The 23,490-nt window shown below is 43.2% G+C and overlaps 1 protein-coding gene across 1 annotated transcript; it reads right to left on the bottom strand.

The window, feature by feature from the left end:
• Positions 1-1,165: 1,165 nt before the first annotated feature.
• Positions 1,166-22,924, bottom strand: LOC133951950 (collagen alpha-1(XXVI) chain). The gene is made up of 14 exons (XM_062386210.1): positions 22,520-22,924; positions 22,144-22,266; positions 21,065-21,168; positions 7,969-8,030; positions 7,747-7,873; positions 7,341-7,439; positions 7,096-7,224; positions 4,280-4,357; positions 3,662-3,705; positions 3,503-3,565; positions 3,037-3,072; positions 2,892-2,936; positions 2,725-2,809; positions 1,166-2,102 (listed from the first exon to the last, which is right to left on the bottom strand). The coding sequence occupies exons 1-14, from the start codon at positions 22,690-22,692 to the stop codon at positions 1,963-1,965; spliced, it is 1,308 nt and encodes a 435-aa protein (XP_062242194.1). The 5' UTR covers positions 22,693-22,924; the 3' UTR covers positions 1,166-1,962.
• Positions 22,925-23,490: the final 566 nt, after the last annotated feature.

Here is a 23,490-nt window from a genome sequence, read left to right as displayed (position 1 = left end):
CCAAGCCTGGCGCCGTCCAAAAGTATCCCCCCCCCCCCCCCCCCCCCCACTGTCATCTCTAACGCACACTGATATGATTTATTGATTTATACAAAGAACAATGTACGAGACGGACACGTTGTGGTTTTACAGGTGATCACTTGCAGCACCTTTTCTTGGCTATGTGCAGTGATTGTGTAGCGTTAGCGCTCAAGCTACGTCCACAAAACAGACAAACAGCCCGTCTCAAAAAGCCACACCAGATAAATATCTTGTATTAGTTTTTTCCTACATATTTGTACCAGTTCATTATCAAGTTAGCTACACAAATATAATGTACATATATGTGTAATAGTTTTCCAATGACCTGAATGTATTTTGCTTGTATTACTATTTGATGTGACAATCAGCAATGTTGGTTAATTGCTGCAAATGTTTAGCTTAGCTGTGCTTGTCGGAGGAATAGCTTAGCTTAGCGTAAAGACTGGGAATGGGGAAACGGCTAGCATAGCTGGCTCAGTCCAAATAAGCAGAACAATCCATCTACGTCCACCTCTTAGGATCACTCATTATAATGTTATATTAATTCGGACAAACACCATTGTGTAAAAAGCCTATGTTGTGGGTTTACAGGTGGTCATGTGCCGCAATCTGTCATGTGCTGCAGTTTGTCTTGTGTACAGTGATTTTGTGATGTTAGTGTTCAACAGAAATACATCTCATAGCTAACCTAGCTGTTGAGTTTAGTATTGCTTGTAACAGGCTTAGTTTAGTTAAGCTTATAGACTGGAAACTATGACAATGTTTACTGGCGTCATAAAGTAAGAGAGAACTACGGCCATTTTCACGTAGACTTCTTTTTGCGAGAAGTGGAATTGCCCCCTGCTGGCCATTTGAGAGAGTACATGTTTCAGGCCTTACCGGATTGGCTTCACTTTCTGGAACTGGAGTCCGTTTCCATTTTTATATACAGGCTATGCTTCCAACAGAGGCAGGCTGGCTGTTTCTCCTTGTTTTCAGTATTTAGGCTAAGCTAAGCTTGCAAGCTCCAGGCTGTAGCTCCATATGAACAGAAACATTCTTCCCATGATACACCCTTGAAAGAAAAGGAGTAAGCGTAATAATGCTAAACAATGCTTATTAACATACGAACCTTGTAATGGAGAAAACAAACATTGTGCCTATCATTTATTATTCAGAGACCGACAGACTCGGCCTCCCAGAGACTTAATTTACAACAATCTTAACAGTTTGGAAAAGACCTCTCAGCGGCAGTTTATAAAGCAGTCAATGTAATCCTGTCAGGTTTAGTGCTCTGTCAGCCAGTTCACGGGAAGGTGCGCTGCAGCTGAGCATGGTTTGAGGTTTCCAGGCCAAAGCGTAACTGTTTCAGCATCCCTTCCTTCGGCTTTCCAGATGTGCGCCCTCCAGATGCGATTAATTTCACCAAACGTTATGTTAAGCAGATCTTCTTGGCAGCTTGTCATGTCTTACCTCAGCTTTAACAAGGCAGAGCGCAGCGAGAGAGACGGACGGAGAAGAGGAAGAAGTATGTTTGACAAGCTAACGCAGGACTAACCCCGGGGTGGTTCCAAGAATGTGTTCGACACTTAACAGTACTACAGTTTGGATCCAGCGCTCGGGGAGCAGGCGTTTATCAGAGGAAAGAATGACGCCAAAACGCTCATAACACTTTATGAGATTATATTTCATAGTAAAACACCGTGTAAGTGCGGATGCTGAGGTTGTGTAGAATAAGATCCAGCAGTAACCGAACGAAAAAGGCTCAAAGAAGCCTTTCCTGTGTTTGAAATGCTCAACATCTCATAGAACTTCATTTTCACAACAGTACTAAGACAATTAAACAAAAATTAATTCCAAAATGTTAAGTCACAAGGGAAAATTATATGAACAAAACTTCCAGCAAAATTTGCAATATCTCTCACACACAAGACCACATGTACAGGTTTAGACAATGGACTCTTAAAGAGGGGATCGTCTTTGTCTCCCCACCAGCGCTGGAGTTTGAGGGGCGGCTTGAACGGGCTGAAGACGCTTGGTCTTTATGGCGGGGAAAGAGAGCGTGTCCAAAATGTTTCCAAATCCAGATCCTTCAGAGGTGTCTGTTTGGACAAGAAAGACATAACAAAGGAGAAGAGTGAGTGCCGACAGTACTCTTCTTCAAAAGGGAAATACGCCTATTTGTTTCTTGGTGGCGAGACAGATGAGAGGGTTGATATCACATTTGTTTGACTGGAGCTGCCGAGCCAAGGGGTGGTTAGGTTAGTGTAATGACTGTAAACAAGAGGCCGGGCTCAGTCTAAAGGAAACAAACTGCACCAACCAGCACCTTTGCATCTCACTAATAAACGTGTTGTAGCTTTTTTGTTTCATCCATACAACATATTTTTTTGTGGATGAACCAGTTAATTGTTTGGTCTTTCAAATTACAGTTTGAAGATAATAGAAGAGTAAACAAACAAGAAAATATTCACATTAATTTATAATCAACTGGCTGCTAATTAAAATAAAGTCCCCCCTATTTTTCTAATTTAGATATAGTCTATTACCTGGTGAGCATTAAATACACCTCTTTCTAGGCTAATTGGCTGCTGGATGTATTTATTCATGTGACAGACAGATGTGAGAGTTATAAACGTCGAACTTTTGCCAGATAATCCGATGATTCCTTCATCATCTATAGAGGATAATAACAACACATTCCTGCGTTTTGTTTTTTCTCACCGTGAATGCCGATCATGTGCTCCAGGATCAAGACCCGCTCGGCCAGGATCTTCAGGGCCTCTCTGAGCTGCTGCACGGCCTCTCCCTGATCAACACCATCATGTTAATTTAGTATCATTTTCAAATGAGCTCAGCAGGAAACAAGGAAAAAAAACATTGTGTCTTACCTCATTCAAGCCTGCTCCTGGCTCTCCTTTTGGCCCCGGTGCTCCCTGTGAAACAGAGTACAATAATGTTGTCATCAGCTCTTTGTGTGCATGTGTGTTTGTGTGTATGTGCGTGTTTTATGTAGCACCATAACCTTATACTTACAGGTAGACCATGCTCGCCTGCTACACCTGGAATCCCCTGGTAGAGGAAGGACATAAAAATAATTTAGACCACTGCCCTCTTTTACACTTTACCGTCTTGCGTTCTTTATCCCCCGTGCTAATCTGCGTCTTCACCACATCTCCAATCTTAAATCATGCTAGTCGAGGAAGGGGATCAGGTTTAAAGACGGAGGCCCACGAGAGAGCCAACTACAGAGGGGACCCGGCATGGCTACCCTGATTAGTGAGGCCTGGCCTCGGACGAGAGAGACAGAGGGGGATTAGTCACAGCTCGGAGTGAGTCTTTGAAGAGTAGCTCGCTCACCTTTAATGTGTTTAGGATTGCATGACAGCAAAGGTAATTTACAAAACGTAGAAAAAAAAGTATATGAACGTTCAGCAGAATCAATTATGTTCAGCCGGTTTGCTAATCCAACAATGAGGAAGGTTTTCTAAAGCGACCTCACCCTTTGTCCTGGATCTCCTTTAGGCCCCAGATCTCCAAGCTTGCCTTGGAGGCCTTCCTTGCCCTTATTCAGATAAACAGAAGCACATGTGTTACTGATGTTGCATATGCATTCATGTTTTTATTGATCAGCAATCAGCCCGCAGTGACAGATACTCACGTCTTGTCCAGGCATGCCCGGTAACCCTGCAGGTCCTCTTGGTCCTGATGTAATTCACAAATAACATCAAGTTCAGTTCAGTCAATTTAACACAGCTTTAAATTACCTCTGCAAGGAAAGTTATGTTTTCATCTGTTTGTCTGATAGTTGGTAGGATAAAGTGAAAACTACAGGAAAGATTATCAGGAGTCTTGGTGGAAGGATGTGGTAAGGGTCCGGAAAGAACCAACTCAATTTAATTATGGATCTGGATCAGGGCGGATCCAGGAAGTTTTTCATAATGATTTATCAGAAAATGGATGAATGAGACAAACGCAGGCAATCATAAAGCTTGTTGAGTGGACGACAGACTACTTATCTCATGGCAAGTTATTGCTGCATAATAATATCCCATAATTTATTTTATTTTTGTATATCTCCTCTGCTTTCACTTGCTCCCTTAAATTACCACGTGTCTCTTGGTTTTGAGTAATAAAGCAGTGCTTGACTTTGCAGAGGAAGTTGAAAAGGTTGAAACTCTGAAGTTATGTTGCACAAGCTGTGTTAGACTGAGAGCATGGTGCGATTTATGGGGCGTATTCTCCTAACATGTGGATTAGAAACATCTTAAATCCATACCTGAGGGGCCGGAGGGACCCGTTGGACCGGGTGGCCCGACTATGATCCGGGGAGCAGGGGGAGGTGTGTGGTTCTCCTCTGGGAAAAACAAAAACAGAAGTTTAAACTGAAAGTTGATTTCAACCTTTGCACAAAAGATAATGTGAACTGGGCCGACAGATATGAAAAACATTAAACACAATACCTAACTGAGGGTAACAGAGGAGATGGTAAACACACATGGAAAGGAAATGTAAAATACAAGAAACAAGCTCTGTATCGAGTTAGAAACTCTTTTTGTGACTGTACATCCTTGGCACATCTTTCCATGTTGTTTCCTTTATCTATAAACCTACATACTGTTGGCTGAACTCTTTTCTGAGGCCGACAGAAGAGTGAAGACATTAAGGGTCAACAGTCTGAGTTTCATCAGCAGTCGACAGGCGAATTCAATCTGCAGTAACAGTGATGGACAGGGACAGCAACAGTGATGGACAGGAACAGCTGCTCCATCTGAAGGAGGTCCCAGTTAATGGAGCAGTAAATGCTCGGACACGATAAGAAAACATGAACAAAGTGGAAGTTATGCTTTGTTCTCAGCATGCGGGATATTTTTAAATATGCTTGTAGGAATAAATTCAGTTTGAAACCCCGCCACACTTCCACTTCCTCTCCACTTTACCATATGCTCGGGGTCAGTCTCCCCCTGTGCAGAGATGAGCCTGTTACAGTCCACAGACTGGGTCTAGAAGGAACACATTTCTATCTGGAACTAATTTTCTAATGTTACAGTCTCCTCGAGTCTGGCTCCCTCCCCAAGAAACTCCACATGAGTGGCAGACTATCTACTCCTTCATTCATAGCCAGCCCGGCGATTGGCTGCGGGCCACGGCCTGTTCCCCAAAACGCAGACTGTTGTGCTGACAGCTAACAAATTAGGTCTGATTTACAGCCAGTTGGCCCCCCTCAGCTTACACGGTCCCACAGACCCAAATCTACATAGTTCCAGACCCGCAGACACAGAAAGGCAGCGCCAGCCAAAAGCCTAATCAGAGCCAGAAGTCTTCTGTGAGGTAATGATTACAGCACAGACTTCTACTGCCTCCATGTGGTAAGACCACAGCGCTCAAGTCCTTTTAGAACATGGCTTAGTTCTTATATCTTCTCAATGTGGTGGTGGCCTAGGTGTCGAGTCCCTGGGTGCTCCGCGAGCACCCACAGAGAATCCCAAGAAACCACGTGTGCCAGGATACACTCCAAGTCAAATGTACATAGACTTGATATCAAACTTCACTGTCGGTACTAGATCGGATCAAATGGAGGGACTTCCATCTGTATTCGGGTTTTTTCGCACAACAATCAGAGCATCACTACCAATAATCCAATCCATACAGATGTAATGACAATCTTGAGTGAAAACAAAACTAATTCATAAATTGTGTAGTAGTCTGGCCTTTAGGTTCAGGTTGGGGTTAATGTTCACTGTAAACACAGACTGTAGCAGGAGTAAACATGCAGGCAGGTTTGAGCAGGAGTTTATACGTTTGTTTGTCCGTGAACAGACTCTGTCAACACAGCTCAGGAGGAAGTCACAACATCACAGGTTTAGTCAAAATGAAGCTGGAGCTTGAAGATGGGTCCAACCGATAAGCACTAAGTACTCATATGATTATGTTGACTACTAAGTATCATGGGTTGAAATGTCAAAATGTAAAGATAATCTTTACAAACATTAATAAAATCTATGATCATTAAAGCTGTTTTCGGACATGAATTCTGGAAAAATGGGTTTGTACATATTGTTTAGAACTAAACCTTGTATTGCCCAAAGTTCTATAATCTCATGGTCTTTAGTTGAAATCTTTGTGTGTGTCTTCTACGTGTATTGCGCCTTTTTCCAGTTTTGCATCTGCCATGTGTTAGAAACATCATCAATATGTCCGCTCACTTGGTGTGAATTCTCTGGACATTATCCAGCTGTACTCTCCAATCGGCTTACTCGAACAAACTTCTCGCATGCAGCCCCTCCAGAAAAGTTCAGGAGAATGTCTGAATGAGTTCAGGGCAGTTCTGAAAACAGCTTTAAACTCCCTGCATGAGTTTCATCCTTGTGTTCAGTGCTCTCTCCAGGACATGAGTAGAAAAGGAAGTGAGTTCTATTAAACTGGATCTGATGGATGAGAAAATGCCTTAACACATTTTTCCTGACTTGTTCAGCTCCTGGGTTAATCTTCTGATTTATATGCTTGGATTTGGCTCCGTTGTAGGTGGTGGTGTTAAGTGAGGTTGCAGTAAACAGTGGCACAGCAGCAGCCGAACACACGGAAACTATTAAACTAAATCTAAGCCAGCCTTCCTTGGGAAAAGAAACAATACTCTCTCCATTACGGACTGAAGTCAGTCACTAAAAGCTAAAGACCCATATGTGCACTTAAACACTTGATAACAGCTAAAGGCTGCTTCAGTCTCTGTGCTTCCACCTGTGACCTGTGACCCCCCCCCCCCCCCCCCCCAAGTTATTTTCCATGCATCGACAGCAGTTTGGCCAGTGTTCATGTTCTGCCTGACAAGACGTTTGTAAGGAATGAACAGGACGGACATATGCATGAGATATGTGAGGGTTTGAAACTGATGAAACACATGATTCACTGTAGGAGAAGCTGTGAAAATAGTTCTGGCATCAATTTAAACCATTCAGAGACTGAATGCTTCAGTGGTTTAAGTTTTTGGGCCAGAAATTAACCATGTGGTTGAGATCTGTTTCTGTTAACATATCATTTAAATTCACCTGGGATTTGATTTGAGAGGTTAAATTTACAGTGAAACAGTCTGCTCACCTTGGTCATCGACCTGAAAGACATCCCCTCTCACTCGGACGGGAGTGGTGCTTGGCCCCGGAGGACCAGGTGGACCAGGAGGGCCGGTTAGACCTCCACCCCCAGGTAGACCTCTGTCCCCTTTTGGTCCTGAGCAGCAACAAAAACAAAAAAACACAATTCATTTGTAATGTTTAAGTCCCAACAGTCACAAGTATCCATCTTTAAAACTGCAGATGAGACTTAAAGTTCTGATGATGGTTTACCACTGGGTCCAGGAAGGCCTGGTCTTCCAGCAAAACCCTGAGGTCCAGCAGAACCAGGAAGTCCTGGGGGTCCAATGGGCCCTTGAGGCCCAATGCTTCCTGGTACTCCAAAGAAAAGACAGTCAGAGTCAAGAGTATAATTCTAATAATCATTCAGTTTAAATTCATTTCAAGGATCAGTGGGGTTGGAAAGAGGTGGGGAGGGGTTTAATCAAAGACACTTGATTGTTTTGAATTACATGGAAATGTGGAAGGTTGGAAGTTAAACTCCTAAAACAGATTATAAATCGTTATCTCATCCTCTGTAGCTTAATTTTTTTCTTAAAAGGCTGAATTCTGTTATGCATTTACTGTTCATTCATTCGCACATGTAGTTAGTGATAAATGTTTGAGGATGTGTTGGCACCTGGTGGCAGGTGTGACGGGGGTCCGTTAGGAGTTGGTTGAGGTGTGTCCACCTCGTTGTCCGTTGAGCCCTCTGGTAAACCATTGACTCTCGGCAGTGAAGGACGTCCCTCTGCTAACAGCCTGATCTGGAACAACAGCAGATTCCAGACACATCGGACTTCAGTTAGATATCTTAAAAAATCCTCTGTGTACAAATGCTTGTACTTGGAATCTTCTTTACCTTGGATTCCACTGCATGAAGTCGGCTCGTCATGTCAGTGAAGCTGGTACAGTTCATACACTCTGGAAGAAAGAACCACAGACAAGAACATGTTTAGTCTCCACATTACAGGAGGCATGCACACTGCCACTTTCTACCCGTCAGTCGTTTTCTCTGTCTCTTTCCTTTCTGTTTCCTCTCTTTCATTCCTGCAGCACCATCACTGGTATCTCGCGCTGAGCAGGTCGAGCCAACATAAACAGGAACAATACCCATCAAACCACCAGCCCCAAGAATCTATTAGGAATTCCATCTTACAGTAAATCACGTCACTCACACACACATGGAATAAATATTATTAGACCTCTCATTAAAGTCTCTCTCTTGCTGACACATGCCCTCTCTCCCTCTCTCTCTCTCTCTCTCTCTCTCCCTCTCTCTCTCTCTCTCTCTCTCTCTCACGCTTTGTCCCTCATACACACACACACACACACACACACAGCCGATGCACACCTGCTTGTCTCCTAATCTCCTGACTAAGCATGTTTTTTCCGTCGGAGCGCCCACTCACAGCGATGGCCTATATGCCCACGCTCAAATCCTCCTCCAGGTACCAAAGCCAAACACATTAACTGTGTAAAGCTCATGGAAACACAAAAAAAACACACTCACATATACTCCTATTCCTACAAAATGAGATTTAATTGCACCATTTATAATTTATGTATCTAATTTAAAGTTTAAAGTTTGTTATTACAGCACTAAATCGCCCCTTACAGACTGGTAATATATTCTGTGTTTATTCTGTATTTTCTTATCCAATGAAAACCAACCACAGAACCAAACCAAGCGACAAATCAAAGACAAGTTTTGTCTGTGTATCCAAACTTTGACATTATTCCTCTCTGGTAAAGACCTCCAACAAACAAAAATTACTGATGTGTTTCTTAATAAGATTTATGCTGCTATGGATACTGATGCACGTGTGTTGCTCCACTTATGAAAATGGTCCAGGACAAAGTCACTATTTACTCCTCTTTGAATAATCTTTGATAAGATCTACAGTGTCAAGTTTAATAATTACTTTGCCTTTCTTGAAATTTAAACTATATATGTTTGCTTGGATTATTAAAGCTTTAAAGTTTTGTTTTCAGTATAAATCAAAGGGTTCCGGAACGAGTGCCACAACTGAAGGTATTGAGATGCTGGTTTTGGACAATTGTCTTATTTCACACTTCGTCCATTTCGCAGTTAGTACCCTCTGAAACATTTTGTCCCGTTTTGAAATTCCTTTTTGTCAGTTACATTCTGTTATTTAAGTCTGTTTTGAAAACTCTCTCCCAAATTATACCATTCTAGCGACCACTAAACCACATCTACCCGAAGCCACGCTGTGCAGCAATTGTGGCTCTTTTACATGAGCTGTAACCCAGAATCCAAAATACAGAATCACAATAAAGAATGAAAAACCCTGTATTTGTTCTAAATCTGAATTTTTCCTCTGGTCCATGGCTCATAGGAGCTGTGGAATGTCAGCTGTCCGTCCCAATGATGGGACCCACCCACATTGCGGTCATAGCAGGGAAACAGAATGAGGAACAACTGGTGCTCATAAATAACTAACTAACAACAAAATGACCCAAATGGCTGGGGCCTGCCAAAATCATCATCTCCAACCCCAGCGCAGAGGGCACTGACGGCAGCCTCTGAGGTTTCTGCCTCACTGAAATAGGCCGGCGTGAATGTCTGTACCATGTCTGTGTGTCTGTAATCATCTACATCCAGTCCAGCGGTCTATCAGAGTGTGTGGGGGAGGTTTCTGAACGCTTTGTTTCATCAACATCTTGAACATCTCGTCCCGGAGTGCGGCCACGAACAGAAACAACAATCAACAGCTCAGCCCCAAATGCACATTCCTTTGGGTTTCATCAGCCCAAATGCTGAGGGCTTGTTCAACCGCCGGGACCAAGATGACCCCACACAAGCTGCTTTGTTGTGACTGACAGCACCGATGTTTCCCCAGCGACTCCACCAAGGACGCCGAAGCCACACACAGCACCACAGCTCCGGCTCCGCTATGCGAGAGGGCTGATGAGCTGATGGGCCTCCATGTTCTCCGCAGTTATTCATCATGGGTCCAGAAGAAGCCTCCACCCTCCGACACATATACAATGCATCAATCTGTGATGGGTTCCAAGTGTGATCTTGTGATGATGGGTTTAGCTTTAGTTTGAGCTAAATAAGTGGCGTGACTCAGTGGATTTGTGATGCCAGTTTGTATGTGGGCTGGTCAGTCCACCACTTTGGTGCAGATTGAAATATTTAATAACTAGGCTCGGATTGGTTGTTGTTAAATTATGTCCTTTGGTATTTTACCCAGGATGCAACAACTTTGTGGAAGCTTCATCAAACACCATCGTGTGAAAAATTCACTTGGTTCAAAACACGCAAAATAATATAATCAACTTCAGCTGTAGTTGGTGATTAGCATGCTAACAGGCGTGTCTCGTGAGCTGAACTGAGGCTATGATGGTTAGCATGGTCAATTTCTGGAGGTTTTATATGTGAGAACACAAAATGTCCAAGTCAGTTGCTCTGGACATTTTCCAGAACTTTTCCAGAGTAAAATATCTTCAGACTATCACAGTGAGCCCACGTGAGAACACAGCAGCAGGTTCAGAGGATTCAAAGCGAATGAGTTGACACGTTGACGCTGGAGGAAGCAAATATCTCAAGATGAAAAATAGATCCCATACATACAGAAGACGCAGACAATGATGTCAACTTCAAAAGACAAGAAGATTCGAGAGCTTTTTGACGATAAGGAACAACCCCAGGTGCCACCACTCACCTGAATGTTGTTATGAACACGCCACCCTGGAAAATATCTGTAACCAATTATTTGGAGTTCATGTCTGAAATCTCAATTTACTGCTAACCATTGAGTTAATTTGTAAACTTATTTTACAGGGAGTAGAGAATGAATGAATGAAGGAATGAATGCAGTTGTTTTAAAGACAGTCAGGGTATTTTTTAATTTACACCCACTTTCACTCACCATTTCAAGAAGCCTCAGAGAACTGGCTGTGAAGTACTTCTACTTTTAAAATGCCTCTTAGCCACTTTGCTGTGAGTCAGTTGACAGAGAAATCTCCCATCTCTTCTTCCTCTGTGATGGATTCTGCTCCTCAGGCCTCAAAAGGATTCTTCTATAGCTCCGTTACTCACTCCTAACAAGATAACTTGTTCCATCTCCATCGCTGGTCCAGAGAGATCCAGAAATAATCCAGTCATATCTTATTATGTCATAAACACACACCACAGAGCAGAACACCAGAGTTAAGTCTATCCACCATAAATGTGAACCAGAGCTAAACAACTGCATTTCATTTTCTATATGTGGCGGGAGGGATTTCGGTTCCTGCAGTTGGAATTTAATTATGTTGGTTTAGAAAACCAAACTTCCGCTGTGCTTGAGCCGATGTTTAGAACGGGACCGCGGTTACAGAGTCTGTTTGGATCCATAATTACACCATGGCAACATAAGACCGGGTTATTTTTCTTGGACTGCTCTCAGCTCATGGGAAAGAATCAGAATCATGTTGTCTTTAGCGGGATGCAAAATAAACAGAGCGAATATCGAACGGTTTCTGCCCCAAAGGGAAGGACACATGTGTTTGAGAAGTTATGTGAAATATTCAGATTCTAAAACCGATCTTCATGAAAACCAGAACAAGCATTACATCTGTTCAACTTTTATCCATTTACACGAGTGCAAAATAATCACAATGACAGAATACTTTAATCTCATAAAATGCAATTAAATGCCACAAAAATATCAGTTTGCTGGATAATGCACCGTGTAAATGGATTACACGATCAGAAATAACAAGGTGCAGAAACAAAGCTGATGTTAGTCATATGCTCAGCTGCAGAGGGTTGAGGGAAAACTTGGAACGGCTCGGATCAAACTCCCTCCAGGCAAAGCACACGGTGTCAATAAGATAAGCAACTCTGAGCAGATAAATCTTCATTAGAAAATCACATGAGCCAAAACAATGAGCATGTGTCAGCGCAGGCAGCTATGAAAGCACCGAGCTGTTTGACGAGTCATCATTAGTGATCGTGGTACAAGACAGAACAGGGATAACTTGGCAAGAGTGTGAGGCAGACTGCAGGCCTCGTCTGTCGAGACAGCTACATTTCCTACATTAGAGCTGAATGTGGATCAAAGAAATCACCTGCTCTCACACACACACCCACACACACACAAAACACACAAACACTCCCAAAAGCTTGTATATCTATCTTAGAGTGGACAATCATTGGTGTATACGCGTTCCCTTGCCCATTACCCTGAAATTAAACTTAACCTTAACCAAACCATAAAGCATCTCTTTACTATTAAATGTGTTACACCATAGCCTATGGGGACGCACAGTGATTTGAACTGTTGTTAAAAACTTTCTTGGGAGGACAGAGAAAAATGATCAATTGAAACATCTTCCCGGACATTCTTATGAGACACTGTTACATCTCCAAGATACACACACACACACACTCACGTCTGTACCCAGAGAGTGAGAGAGAGTGTGTGTGTGTGTGTGTTTGTTGTGTGTGTTTGTGTGCATTAAGACCACAGACACCCTCTGACAGCTGGCTGCATCCCAGGACCCTGTTGTGTGTCGGCCCCAGCCAGCAAGTGGTCAGCTATTGCTGGCATGAAAAACAGCTGGCACAAGATACACACCCACACACCCACACACACACACATATGCACAGGCAGACTCGCATACAATGTCACAAACTCTCTCCCTCACTAAATCGCACACCCACTTTGACTGCGGTGGCTGGTGGAGGAGGGCGAACGAAACCCTGTTTGAAAACCAAGATGTCTGCTTGTCCACAGAGGGACCATTAGGTATTTCTCGCCATGATGCCAGTGAGGCCACACACTATTTATATAAATTCAACACTTTGCAAGTAAGACATGCAAAGAATTACAAATGTCTGGAAAATTGGGTTTGCCTTTCATATACGGAGGAGATTGTGTGGGTCAGACTTGTTCACAAAAGGACAATGTCGGGAGGCAGGACACAACCCATGAATTCCAGGGAGGAAATTGAGTGTTTTTGAATACAGCACATCAAGACATAACCTGAAATATTGTGTTCTTCCAGTTTTTTGTGTGTCCGTTTTTAGAAACGTCAACAAACACGTCCTCTCGTTCACTGTGAAATTTTCCTGGAGAATTTCCTGCTGTCCTTTCACATGTACTCGCTCTGGCCTTTTCTGCACATTCAGGGGGCTGGCAGGAAATGTTCTGAAATGTCTATGACTAGAGCATTTGCATTTTCACATAAAGGCCCCTCTGGAAAATCTCAGAGAAATGTCTTGACTCCTCCGCATGTCTGAAAGCAGCTTTAAAGTCATTATCTGGTAGAAAATGAAATACTGGCTTAGTAAAGGCCATCGCTCAACAGACGTGGTCATGCCACAGGGACAAACATTTTTATCTGAGAACTCTGTCCTTCCCTCATATCTCAGGAAATGCATCCACTCATGAGCTCCTGCCCCTTCCGGCCTCTCCGTCAGGACAGCCCTCTGCTTAGTCTGCTACTGCTCTGAAGCTGCAATGTTCTCAACACATCCGTCACAGTGAGAGATGGACGGCCCTGCTGTTGCACAGGCGTGGAGTCATCGTCACGCTATGAGACAATGCTGTGTGAATGTGGTGAGGAGAGACAACTCCACGGTGATCGGACGAAGCGAGGGCGATGCGTTTGAGGTTTCAGTCGTTTCGCAGCCGTGTCGAATGAGATGGTGAGAATGAAAAGGGTGGAGACACAGAGAGGAAAAAAGGAGCAGCAGAATATCCCTGCTCACAAGTCATATATCAGAAACATTGACACGTGAATGCCACGACAAAACTGGAAATATGGAGGTCTCCTTGAGCCCCCAGTATATCCAGCCAAACACAGACAGTGGAATGATTCACCCTCACCATATCCATCCATCCATCCTCTATAAATTATCCTTTGAGGGTCACAGGCAGCTGGAGCCTTGATACAGAGACAAACAACCAGTCATTGACACCTGCAGACAATTCAGTTTTGAATAAACCTAAATCTGCATGACTTCAGACTGTGTGTTTGTGTGTGTGTGTGTGTGTGTGTGTGAGTGTGTGCGTCCTCATATTTAATCGATGTCACCTTGTCATTCCATCTTCCAGTGTATCCAACATGCAGTACCAGCCAGTTTTGTTTGAGCATAAACGGACCTGAAGTCTTATAATGGACCATGAAGCCACAACTGCAAAGATGGTCTCTGACTAAATAAATCACAAAACTTGTCAGGCAACCTTGAAGCTCACACACAGGGATTTCCCAGCAGGAGCAAGAGTACAAACAACACAAACCTGCAGATCACACTGACCGATGTGGAAACCTCTGTCTCTGTTTGACCACAGGAGCTTTATCTGCTTAACTTTGAATAAACAGATGTGTGGAGTTGCAGACCGAAAGACATGGGGGACAAATGGGACGATGTCGTTGAGAGACGGGAAGACAAAAAAAAAGGTGGTGACAGAAAATAAAACCCCCCACAGAAGGAGCATGAACAGAGAGCGTCATCCATCAGGCAGATCAGACCAGGAACAGCCACTGCAGCTCCCAGTAGTTCAAAGGTTAATGTCTGACCTATATTTGAGCACAAGCCGGGACGTAACAGAGACATCAGTCATATCCTCATGCTGTAAAGCTTGTGGACTAGAAGAGCACATGTGGGATAAGGTTCTGTTTTATCGCTTTACTCCGAGGAAAAGCGAGAGGGAGATCTAAGGGGGCAGAGGAAGTAGAAAGCAGTAAAAACCACAGAAGATAAAGAGGCCAGTGGTGGCAAGAGTAAGCAAAGGTCTGTGTGGGGGTAAGAGAGGATGACCAAATGGAAAAACAGAAGTATTTCTGGATGATATATAATATAGCTGGTTTTCAAGATAATCCCTCCAACGGTGGGGTTTCAGGAAACTTCCCTCACTTCCTTCTCATCCAGCTGCACAGGAGAAACAGTGACGTCCACAGCTGTAGCATTAACAAATTAACATATGACACTCAAAGTTTTCAGCCACCTTTTCACTTTTTTAATGAAATCCATAATTAACCCCACCTAGAAAAACATCCTGCCCTGGCACACCCTGCGTTTAACTTTTGCTAAACTCCTTTTCCTGACCTTCAAAGCTTACCTCTCTCATTGGAGGAGGTTCTGGCACTAATTCTTCTAAGATTACCCCCCCCCCCCCAATGCACAGACATATCCCACAATGCCTCTTGTTAATGGGATCATGTGTGCAGATAGATGCTGGGGTGCTGCTGGGATGGAGAGGCGAGAAGGCGGAGGGCGGCGGGGGTGCAAGGGCCAACGGCGGGGAAATTACGAACACATTTCTCTCCAAATGTGTTCCATGCCGTCATGCACAACTCTGCCGAAAGTGAAAATGTAAGTGTCGAGATGCACTGTCCGCCGAGCAGCACACACCAGGCTGTCAAAAATATTGACGGGTCAGGGTGTCAACGAAAATGCGTTGAAGCAAACGCCTACTTTCCATTTAGCAGACGCAGAAACATTCAGGCTTTGTGACCGGCTCGGCCCTGCATGGATTCTCACCACAGCCTTGAGTGTTGGAGGGTTAAACCGTGAAAGGACAAAATAAAAAGCCGCTTCTGAGTGGGTCAAGAGTCCCACACGAACAGAGGGAACACTAGAGGGCTTGTAAAAGCCAAAACCAACTGAGAAAACACTGCCACTGTAGACTTAATGTGTGATGCATTGAACATTTCAAAATGCAGCATTGCCTCTGTAGATTTCTGCAGCTTCAAGAGCAAAGTGTAATATGTTCGGTGTATGGTGCTCAGGAGAGGACCAACCAGAGGGTCAGTGCATCTCCATTCCACATGCCAAAGTGTCCTTGGGCAAAACACTGAACGCCAACTTGTGTGATAAATGCTAGTAAGAGAAAGTCCTGCACATATATTGTATGAATGGGTGAATGAATGAGTGAATGGTTTTGTGTGAATAATAGTCCAACATGTGAATAAGTTCATCTTAGATTCACAGCAATCCTCCCGATTCAGAGACTGGAAGGAGACAGCGTTTAGCAGGATTCCGCAAAAAACACTCTTTCATGATATTTTATGGAGGTGTGACACAAGGGAAGAACCCATTAACAGTTTTGTGTGGATCCGTATCAAGCTGGAGATCCAGGAAATTTTTTCTTTTTCTTTAACATTGTGAGACGAGGGCGTTTCTCAACATTTTTGTCGACTTCTCAGAGAAAAATTTATGGACGATGTTTGGGGGAGTGATATTTACGAGAGTGTGAATTTGATGCAGATCCAAATAATTATCTTGATGCAGCTAATTTTTATTGTAATTTCATAAACTGTTGCAGACTTGGTGGGTGTGTATAGTTCTAGATTGCTTTTAAAACTAAGCTAATAATTCAGTTGGGTGAATCGTTTTTTTGTCGATAAACTGGATAACTGTTAATATTTCGATAGCGCTGTCCAGCATCTGTTGCATTAATGTTGAATTCTTAAACCTTTACAACGACAAGTTTAGCTCATTTGTTGTATAGTGCGCCTTCTCTAAAAAAAATGAAACAAGGGAAACACTATTCAATGTATATATCAGAATGATTAAATGGTAACAAAAGAATAAGGCATCAGTGTCATGCAGAAAATGATTCAGAGCTTGGAAAATGGAAAGGAGAGTGCGTGCAGAGGTGGGAGGAACTCCTCAGCTTACACAGACTTAGAATCTGACTGGAGCTTTCTTTATGTGCCCTGTCTCTACATCTCCAAGGGCCTCAGGGGCCTCTGAAGTGGAGCCAGAATCTCATCAAACCAAAACCAGAGGTGATGTCATCTTCATTGGTTAAGGCTGTCCTCGCTCGCTCTGATAAAGCATCTGGCCCCGAGCCACGCGGCAACGGTTTCCTTCCACTTGAGCTTCATGTTTGGCGTTGGCCTCGTGACAGAGAATTCTGTTACTGACCGAAATGATCCACACTTACAGGAAACGTTTGACTTGTTGGGGAAAATACTTATTTGTTTTGTTGCCGTGAGTATTTGATAGAACTTTCCTGCCTGTTTACTATAATGTACAAGACTTTAGAGCCAGAAGATGGTTAGCTTAGCTTAGCATAAAGTATGGAACATGGACACACTGAGCCTGGTTCAGCCACTTTTTTTGATATAGTTACATCCTGTTTGTTTAATTCCAAACACAAATGGGTAAAAGTCATGATGGTTTGTGTGCAGAACCATTTCTAAGCTAAGCTCACCAAATAATGCAAATACAACTGAAACGCCGCTAATTCACTTTCAAATGAGGCGAAACTATTCGCTGTCGACCTGCGTTGTGGCTCTGTTTCGCTGTGATGTTTGTGCGGCGTACATCAGAAGCTAACACATACGCAAATGTAGCAGTGGCGTACCTTCGCTTCCCATTCACACCCAATCTGTGCCCGTGAATAAAATATTCGATTCCTGTGGCTTAGTGTGGACTCAGCTGACTAATCTGGTGTGTGTTCACCTGGCTGTGGATATCCCCCCCCCCGTAAATCTCTTTAGTAATGTATAGAATAGCGAGCATTGTGTTGTCACCAAGCATCTGGCACCATGTCCATCAAATGTCAACGCAACGTATACCTCAGTCCAGTGTAATGACCATACAGTTTTATAATTAACAGACACATGTGAAGGTGGCATTGAAATGCTCCAAAATATCAAATGACTCTTAAATAAACTTAAGGATTGATGATCCTTAATGAATCTCTTAAAATGTGAGCACTTTAAAGAACTCAAAGCAAAAGATTCTCTAAAGAATCACTGGAAAAAGTTAGTGGTATAACTTCGAAATGTTCTCTGATGGTTTTATTATAGGATGGACCTTTATTTCCAAGGTATTCCTGATATGATGCTGTGCCTGGCCTATTTGTGTTGTACACAGATGAATGTACATTAGGAGACCCAGTTTTTGTTTCATAGCTGTTGTGATCTCGGCGCGGTCACGTATGTTACAAAGACCCGGTGGAGGAGCGTCACGGTCATTAATCTCTGTGGGGCCACTTTCCCACACAACCGGCTCTCTGCTCCGCTGCCGTCTGGGCAGCTCGTAGCAGCTGGAGTCCTGTGGGACAAACCCACTCCTCATTACACTTCACTTTTTTCTTTGCATTTCTCCTCTTAGCCTGTTGCTGCACAGCTGTCCGAGCCTCGCCAACTCTAACACCTTGTTGTTTCTGTGCACGAGCCCTAACTTTCTCTCCTTCGTGCGTCCTCTCGTTCTCTAACTCCGCCACACTGGCCCCTGGCAGCGCTCCCTCTCCCGAGCATCCCTGACATCAGCCTTTGTCTTGGGGGTCTCATCGCTGAGTGGAGCCTGGCCCTCTGTCTCACCATATGGAGGCGATTTCCCCCCTGCTCCATAGCCATTAGAACGTGCAAAAAAATCTCAGCAAATGTTAAATAAACAGCCAGATTACTTCTTCACACTCCTGCAACCACTTTGGTCTCAAGTGAACCGTAATCTCTTGCGTTACTGACTCAGCGGATATGGCTGTGTGTTAATCTTTCTGAGGAATAATATCCAGCATCGGGCAAATAATGGTTTCCAACGGCTTTGTAACAATGTCTATGTTTATTCCTTTAACATTAAGGAGTGTTTTCTGAACTCATGGTAGATCATGCCCATCCAAGTGCAACAACCAATAATTCTGCAAAACGGAACAAGGTGTGGTAATTATTACCAATAGGCACAACTCGCTCATTGAGGTAACTGTTAATCTTGGACGAGGGTGAACAAGGCCGTGCCAGCATTTTTCAATTACCTACAAAAACGGCTGTATTTCCCAACACGTAAAAAAAAAACGACCAAGTTGGTGGGTGTACTAAAGAAATTTTAAATACCAATTCTTGCATTTTAAATTAAAGCATGAGAGTATGATTCTGAGCAATATAGACTATTTATTTATAAAGAATTCAGACTCCTTCACTGATCTCATATTTGTCACATTGTTTACGGTAAAATAAAAATAAAAATAAAAACGATTCTGCCTGATCAATCTAAACTCAACTGATATCCGGATTTAATACATGTTTCCAATTGTATTATAAAAATCCCACTGACATAACTGTTCAGACCTTCTCTCTGGGGGGCACTCACAACCACTCAGGATTTCTGGAGCTCATCCAGAGTGACCTTTGGGCTCTTGGTCACCTCTCTTTCCAGGGTTCCTCTCTCCAGGCTGTTAACTCCTACGTTATTCAATTTTCTTCCATTTAAGGATTACTGGAGGTCAATGTGGCTCTTGGGAGGTTTCAGGATTTTGTTGCAGCCTTTGCCAGATCTGTGCCTCGAAACGATCCTGTCTTTGATATCTGCAAGAAGTTCCTTCGACCTCATGACTTGGGTTTTGCTCTGATGTGCATTGTCAGGAGAGAGAACTTAGACACAGATGTGTCTTTCCAAGTAATGCTCAGTCAATTGAATTATCCACAGAAGTAGTTTGTAAAGATTCCAAGATTAACGAGACCCAGAGTACAGACAAGGCAGGTGGTTGCAAGCAGGACATTTGGTGGCAGGTATTAAGATCTCAGGTATCCAAAGAAAAAAAACCTAAGGAAGCAGAAACCTTTGCAAAAAAATCTGAAACAAGACCTGGAAACACCAGGGAACCAAGTATGAGTTAACAGGAACTTAACGGACTCACCGAACAGAGGAACTGACAAGCAGAGACTAAATAACACATCAGGGTGGGGCAGATAATCACAGGAGCGGGAAACAGGATAAATTAGACAATGAAGTAAATCCCGTGAGAGATACACACGGAAAGAGTCTTCGAAGTAAGAGTGGAAATAATAAAATCAAGGGTCAAAAAAACTGAAAACTACGTTTAAAGTCCTTTTAAGTGAAATACAAATACAAACCAGTAACAAGTCTCAAAGGTCCTTAACAGGGGCAGATCATGACAGACTCCAGTCCAGGAGATTTTGTCATTATGGTGAAGTGAGTGTAGATTGATGATGGTAAGTAAAAACGTTTTTAAGGCTGCAACCAAACATGAGGTGAAGAGGTGAAGGCGTCTGAATACTTTCCGAATGCCCGGTGTATAAACAGCAGAGTGAAGGCAGCCCTACATTAGACCTCCATCCACCTCCCACTCTGTGGCTTCATGTTGACTGTGGTGGCTGAAAATGTTGCTCTTCACTGGGCTCAGAGTCTGCGGTCGGTTCTGTCCAGGAGCTGAGCTGCCAACCACCTAAACACAGACTATACCTCCCACTTAACAATCCACTGCTGGATGTTCCTCACAAGTTCCTTTTCCATTCATTCTTTTGCTTACACCTCTTTGTTTGTTGATGACACAAAAACAACTCAAATGGATTTCTGTGAAACTTAATGGAAGGATACTGAATGGGTCAGGGAAGAATTGATTAGGATCCGGATCAGAGGACAGATCATTTGTTTTTCACATTCTTTAATACTGGGAGGTATGGGTATTTATCATATTTTTCCCAGGGTCCGGCATTTTTAGGGAACTGATGAGGAATTTGATACAGCTTGGTTGAATCTAAGGGGACCACTACTGAGGCTCTTTATAGTTTTGATTGTGATAGCTATGATGATAAAATAAAAGAGACAGTATGAGACAGAAGGAGAACAATTTTGATTTTAATCCTTCTCCTTCCAGGCAAAGACGGAACAGGTAAACAGGATCCCTTTCATCCTTTGTTTTATTGCAATCCAAGTTCCCTAAAGTAATCCAAAACAGACTTTAAGCCTGAATTCAAAACAACGTCACCATCACATCAAGGAGCCGACAGCTGCACAGAAGCACGATTAGCAAACTACCCGACTACACACCACAAAACATAAAAACACGCTCTGATGTGGGAAAAGCTGCCTGTTGCTACTAAAAAGACACAGATGGGTCCGAGCAAAACACACGGCCCCTATTTCAGTGCTACAGGGAATGATTCTCACAGTCTGGTCCTCTGTTTCAGAAAGTTGCATCATGTGAAAGAAGAAGAGGAGAAAACAGAGATGAGAAACTCACCTTCACGACACTCTTCTCCCAGGAAGCCTGGACAGCATCTCCACTCCAGTGCTGTGACTTGTTTGTAGGTGACCTTGAAGGACGGTCTTATGAGGGTCCTGTAGCTGGAGAGAAGACAAATGGAAAGTGACTTCAGGGAGATGTAAAATGCAGAAACACAAACACACACGAAGAGAAGCCACTTCACCTCTTCACCTCTACCTGTCTCTGTCCTGTCCCCCTATTTCCCTCTAGTAAACCCTTTGTGTACTCAGGCTATTGTTACCTGTCAGACAGTCAATGCTACCTCTGTGTAAATTACCATTTGTTTGATTCCCTGGGATTGTTGCTTGCTCATTGCCTTTTTCTACCTGTCTTCTTTCTTTGCATGGCAACAGTCTTTTTACCGACATCTGTGCACCACAGTTTTTCTCTGCTTCTGATTCACTACCTGCCAGTGTTACACAGAGACTCTAGATACGGGAGACAAACCAGTTAAATACTGCTGATTGGGGAGTTCCAGAATGCAGAAGATGTTTTTGTATGACAAATATCCCACCCTTCCCCCCAATTAGGCAGTCAGCTGATTTATAACAACCAGATGGGAAAATCAGATTGCTGCATTGTTTCAATCCCAACATACTTCATCTCAAGGCTTTTATCGTAGTAAGGTTCAGATCATACAATATTAGAAACCCAGAAGTTCCCACAAAGAGCAAACACATGGCGACACAGGAGAGAAGAAAACTCACTTGACACAAGCAAAACTTGCTGCATCTAGCAGAGGTTTAACGTATTGTAAAAAATAAAGCAAAGTCACCAAATAATCAAATCATTAGATTTGACTGATAATTGGGTGCAGTTATTTCTTGGTGGTCAATGAAAGTGCAGGTTTGGCTCACTCCTCATTCATTTTGAAAAGACCCTGGTTTGCTCGGCATAACTTTTCCCAGATGGCTTTATTGGATTAGGGACTTTTCTGGGCCCCCAAAAACACTAAATCCGCCCCTGGCATCATGAATGATAAACAGTGAATAACACAAACAAAAGAAGGGGCAGATAGGATTTGGTCGAAGAAGGTGGCAGCGAGGAATCAGTACCTGATGACTTTGGAACAGGGTCCGGGCCACAGGCAGCCCTGATACACTCTCTGCACTGTGGTTTCAGAGCCATTGTGCACCTGGCAGGACACGGTTTTGGAGACAGTGTACTGACACCAGTTCCTAAAACACACATAAAAGTTTCCAATCTTAATAGTAACACTACATGAAAGGAATTGAACATAATCCATGACAGTATTGAGGATGTTAAACACTAAGTCATGATAAGAAAATCAATAAATCAATAAATATCAGTGACTCATAATTCATACATTTAATAGCTCTAAAGCATTTCAGCATTTTATCTCTGCTCAAGTCACAGTTTGTTTTTGTTTGGTCCACATCAGTGAAAGAGCTTCCTATCAGCTGTTCTCACCTGAGTTGGGTGCGGGTCCCGGTCCCTGGGGGTCCGGTGCTGCCGCTCAGTTCCGATTTGATGCGCGGCCGCTGCACTGTGATGCCTGGAAAGCGGTAAACAAATCCTGTTCCCACCGCCGGGGAGACAAATGTCATCCAGATACAGAGCGCGTAGAGGAAAGACAACCCCATCCCCTCTGTTTTAAATTAACCAAATATAGAAGTATCCGAAAATATCGACGAAGTTCAAGTCAGTCCAGAAGTTATACAGTGAGCCCTGTTCAGATCTTCAGTGACTGGAATGAGAAGTGGAGAGCGAGTCTAAGTAAACAACTCTGTGACCGTTAATGAGTTGGTCAGGTCGCCCTCCCGACTAGAAACAGACTGGTCCTCTCATGAGCTCAGGATGAATGACACACAACCTCTTCCTATAGAATCATTTGGGTTTCTGACGTTTGACATCGTGCCAAGCGCCGAGGAGTCAAATATCCAGCGTGCGTAAAAGGCGTGTTGGGTGTGAGTCTTGGAGTGAGTGCGCAAAAGGCGAGCTGTGTGAGATCTAGAATGAATGCGAAAATGCGCGTGTGGTCCCGAGCAGTCACTCTAACGCTCTAATGTAATATTGTGTTTATAAACCTGATTGGTGCTTTGATTGCACGACCCCACAAGGACCTAGTATAGTTTATGTATGAAGATATACAACGCAGGGATAACAATGAACATGACATAATGTTTAAATAAACATAACCTGGTGTCTGTTCATTTTCATCAGAAGAAAATCACCAGGTCACTTCTCTCCTGCGCCTGTAGTGTTTATCAAGTTTGAACGTGCGTGCTTTTGTTTACTTCCAGTTTCAATGTCAGATGGTTTTACCAAATATATATATATTACATATTGAAGCCCATTGTCACCAAAAAAGTAAAAAGAAATGGATGAAAAGTATGAAAAAACTAAATATTATTTTGTTTTGAACTATAATTTGCCTTGAA

Source organism: Platichthys flesus, chromosome 4 (assembly GCF_949316205.1).
Source record: "Platichthys flesus chromosome 4, fPlaFle2.1, whole genome shotgun sequence".
In the NCBI taxonomy this organism is placed as follows: Eukaryota; Metazoa; Chordata; class Actinopteri; order Pleuronectiformes; family Pleuronectidae; genus Platichthys; species Platichthys flesus.
The sequence above is the reverse complement of the archived record's forward strand: the minus strand, read 5'-3'. Positions and strand labels throughout refer to the sequence as shown.

Coding starts and splice junctions, on each gene's coding strand:
- LOC133951950 (XM_062386210.1), bottom strand. CDS start 22,692: ATGGGGTTGTCTTTCCTCTACGCGCTCTGTATCTGGATGACATTTGTC. Junction 21,169..22,143: donor CCCTGTTCCAAAGTCATCAG/GTACTGATTCCT, acceptor TCTTCTCTCCAG/CTACAGGACCCTCATAAGAC. Junction 2,937..3,036: donor CAGGCGAGCATGGTCTACCT/GTAAGTATAAGG, acceptor TCTGTTTCACAG/GGAGCACCGGGGCCAAAAGG.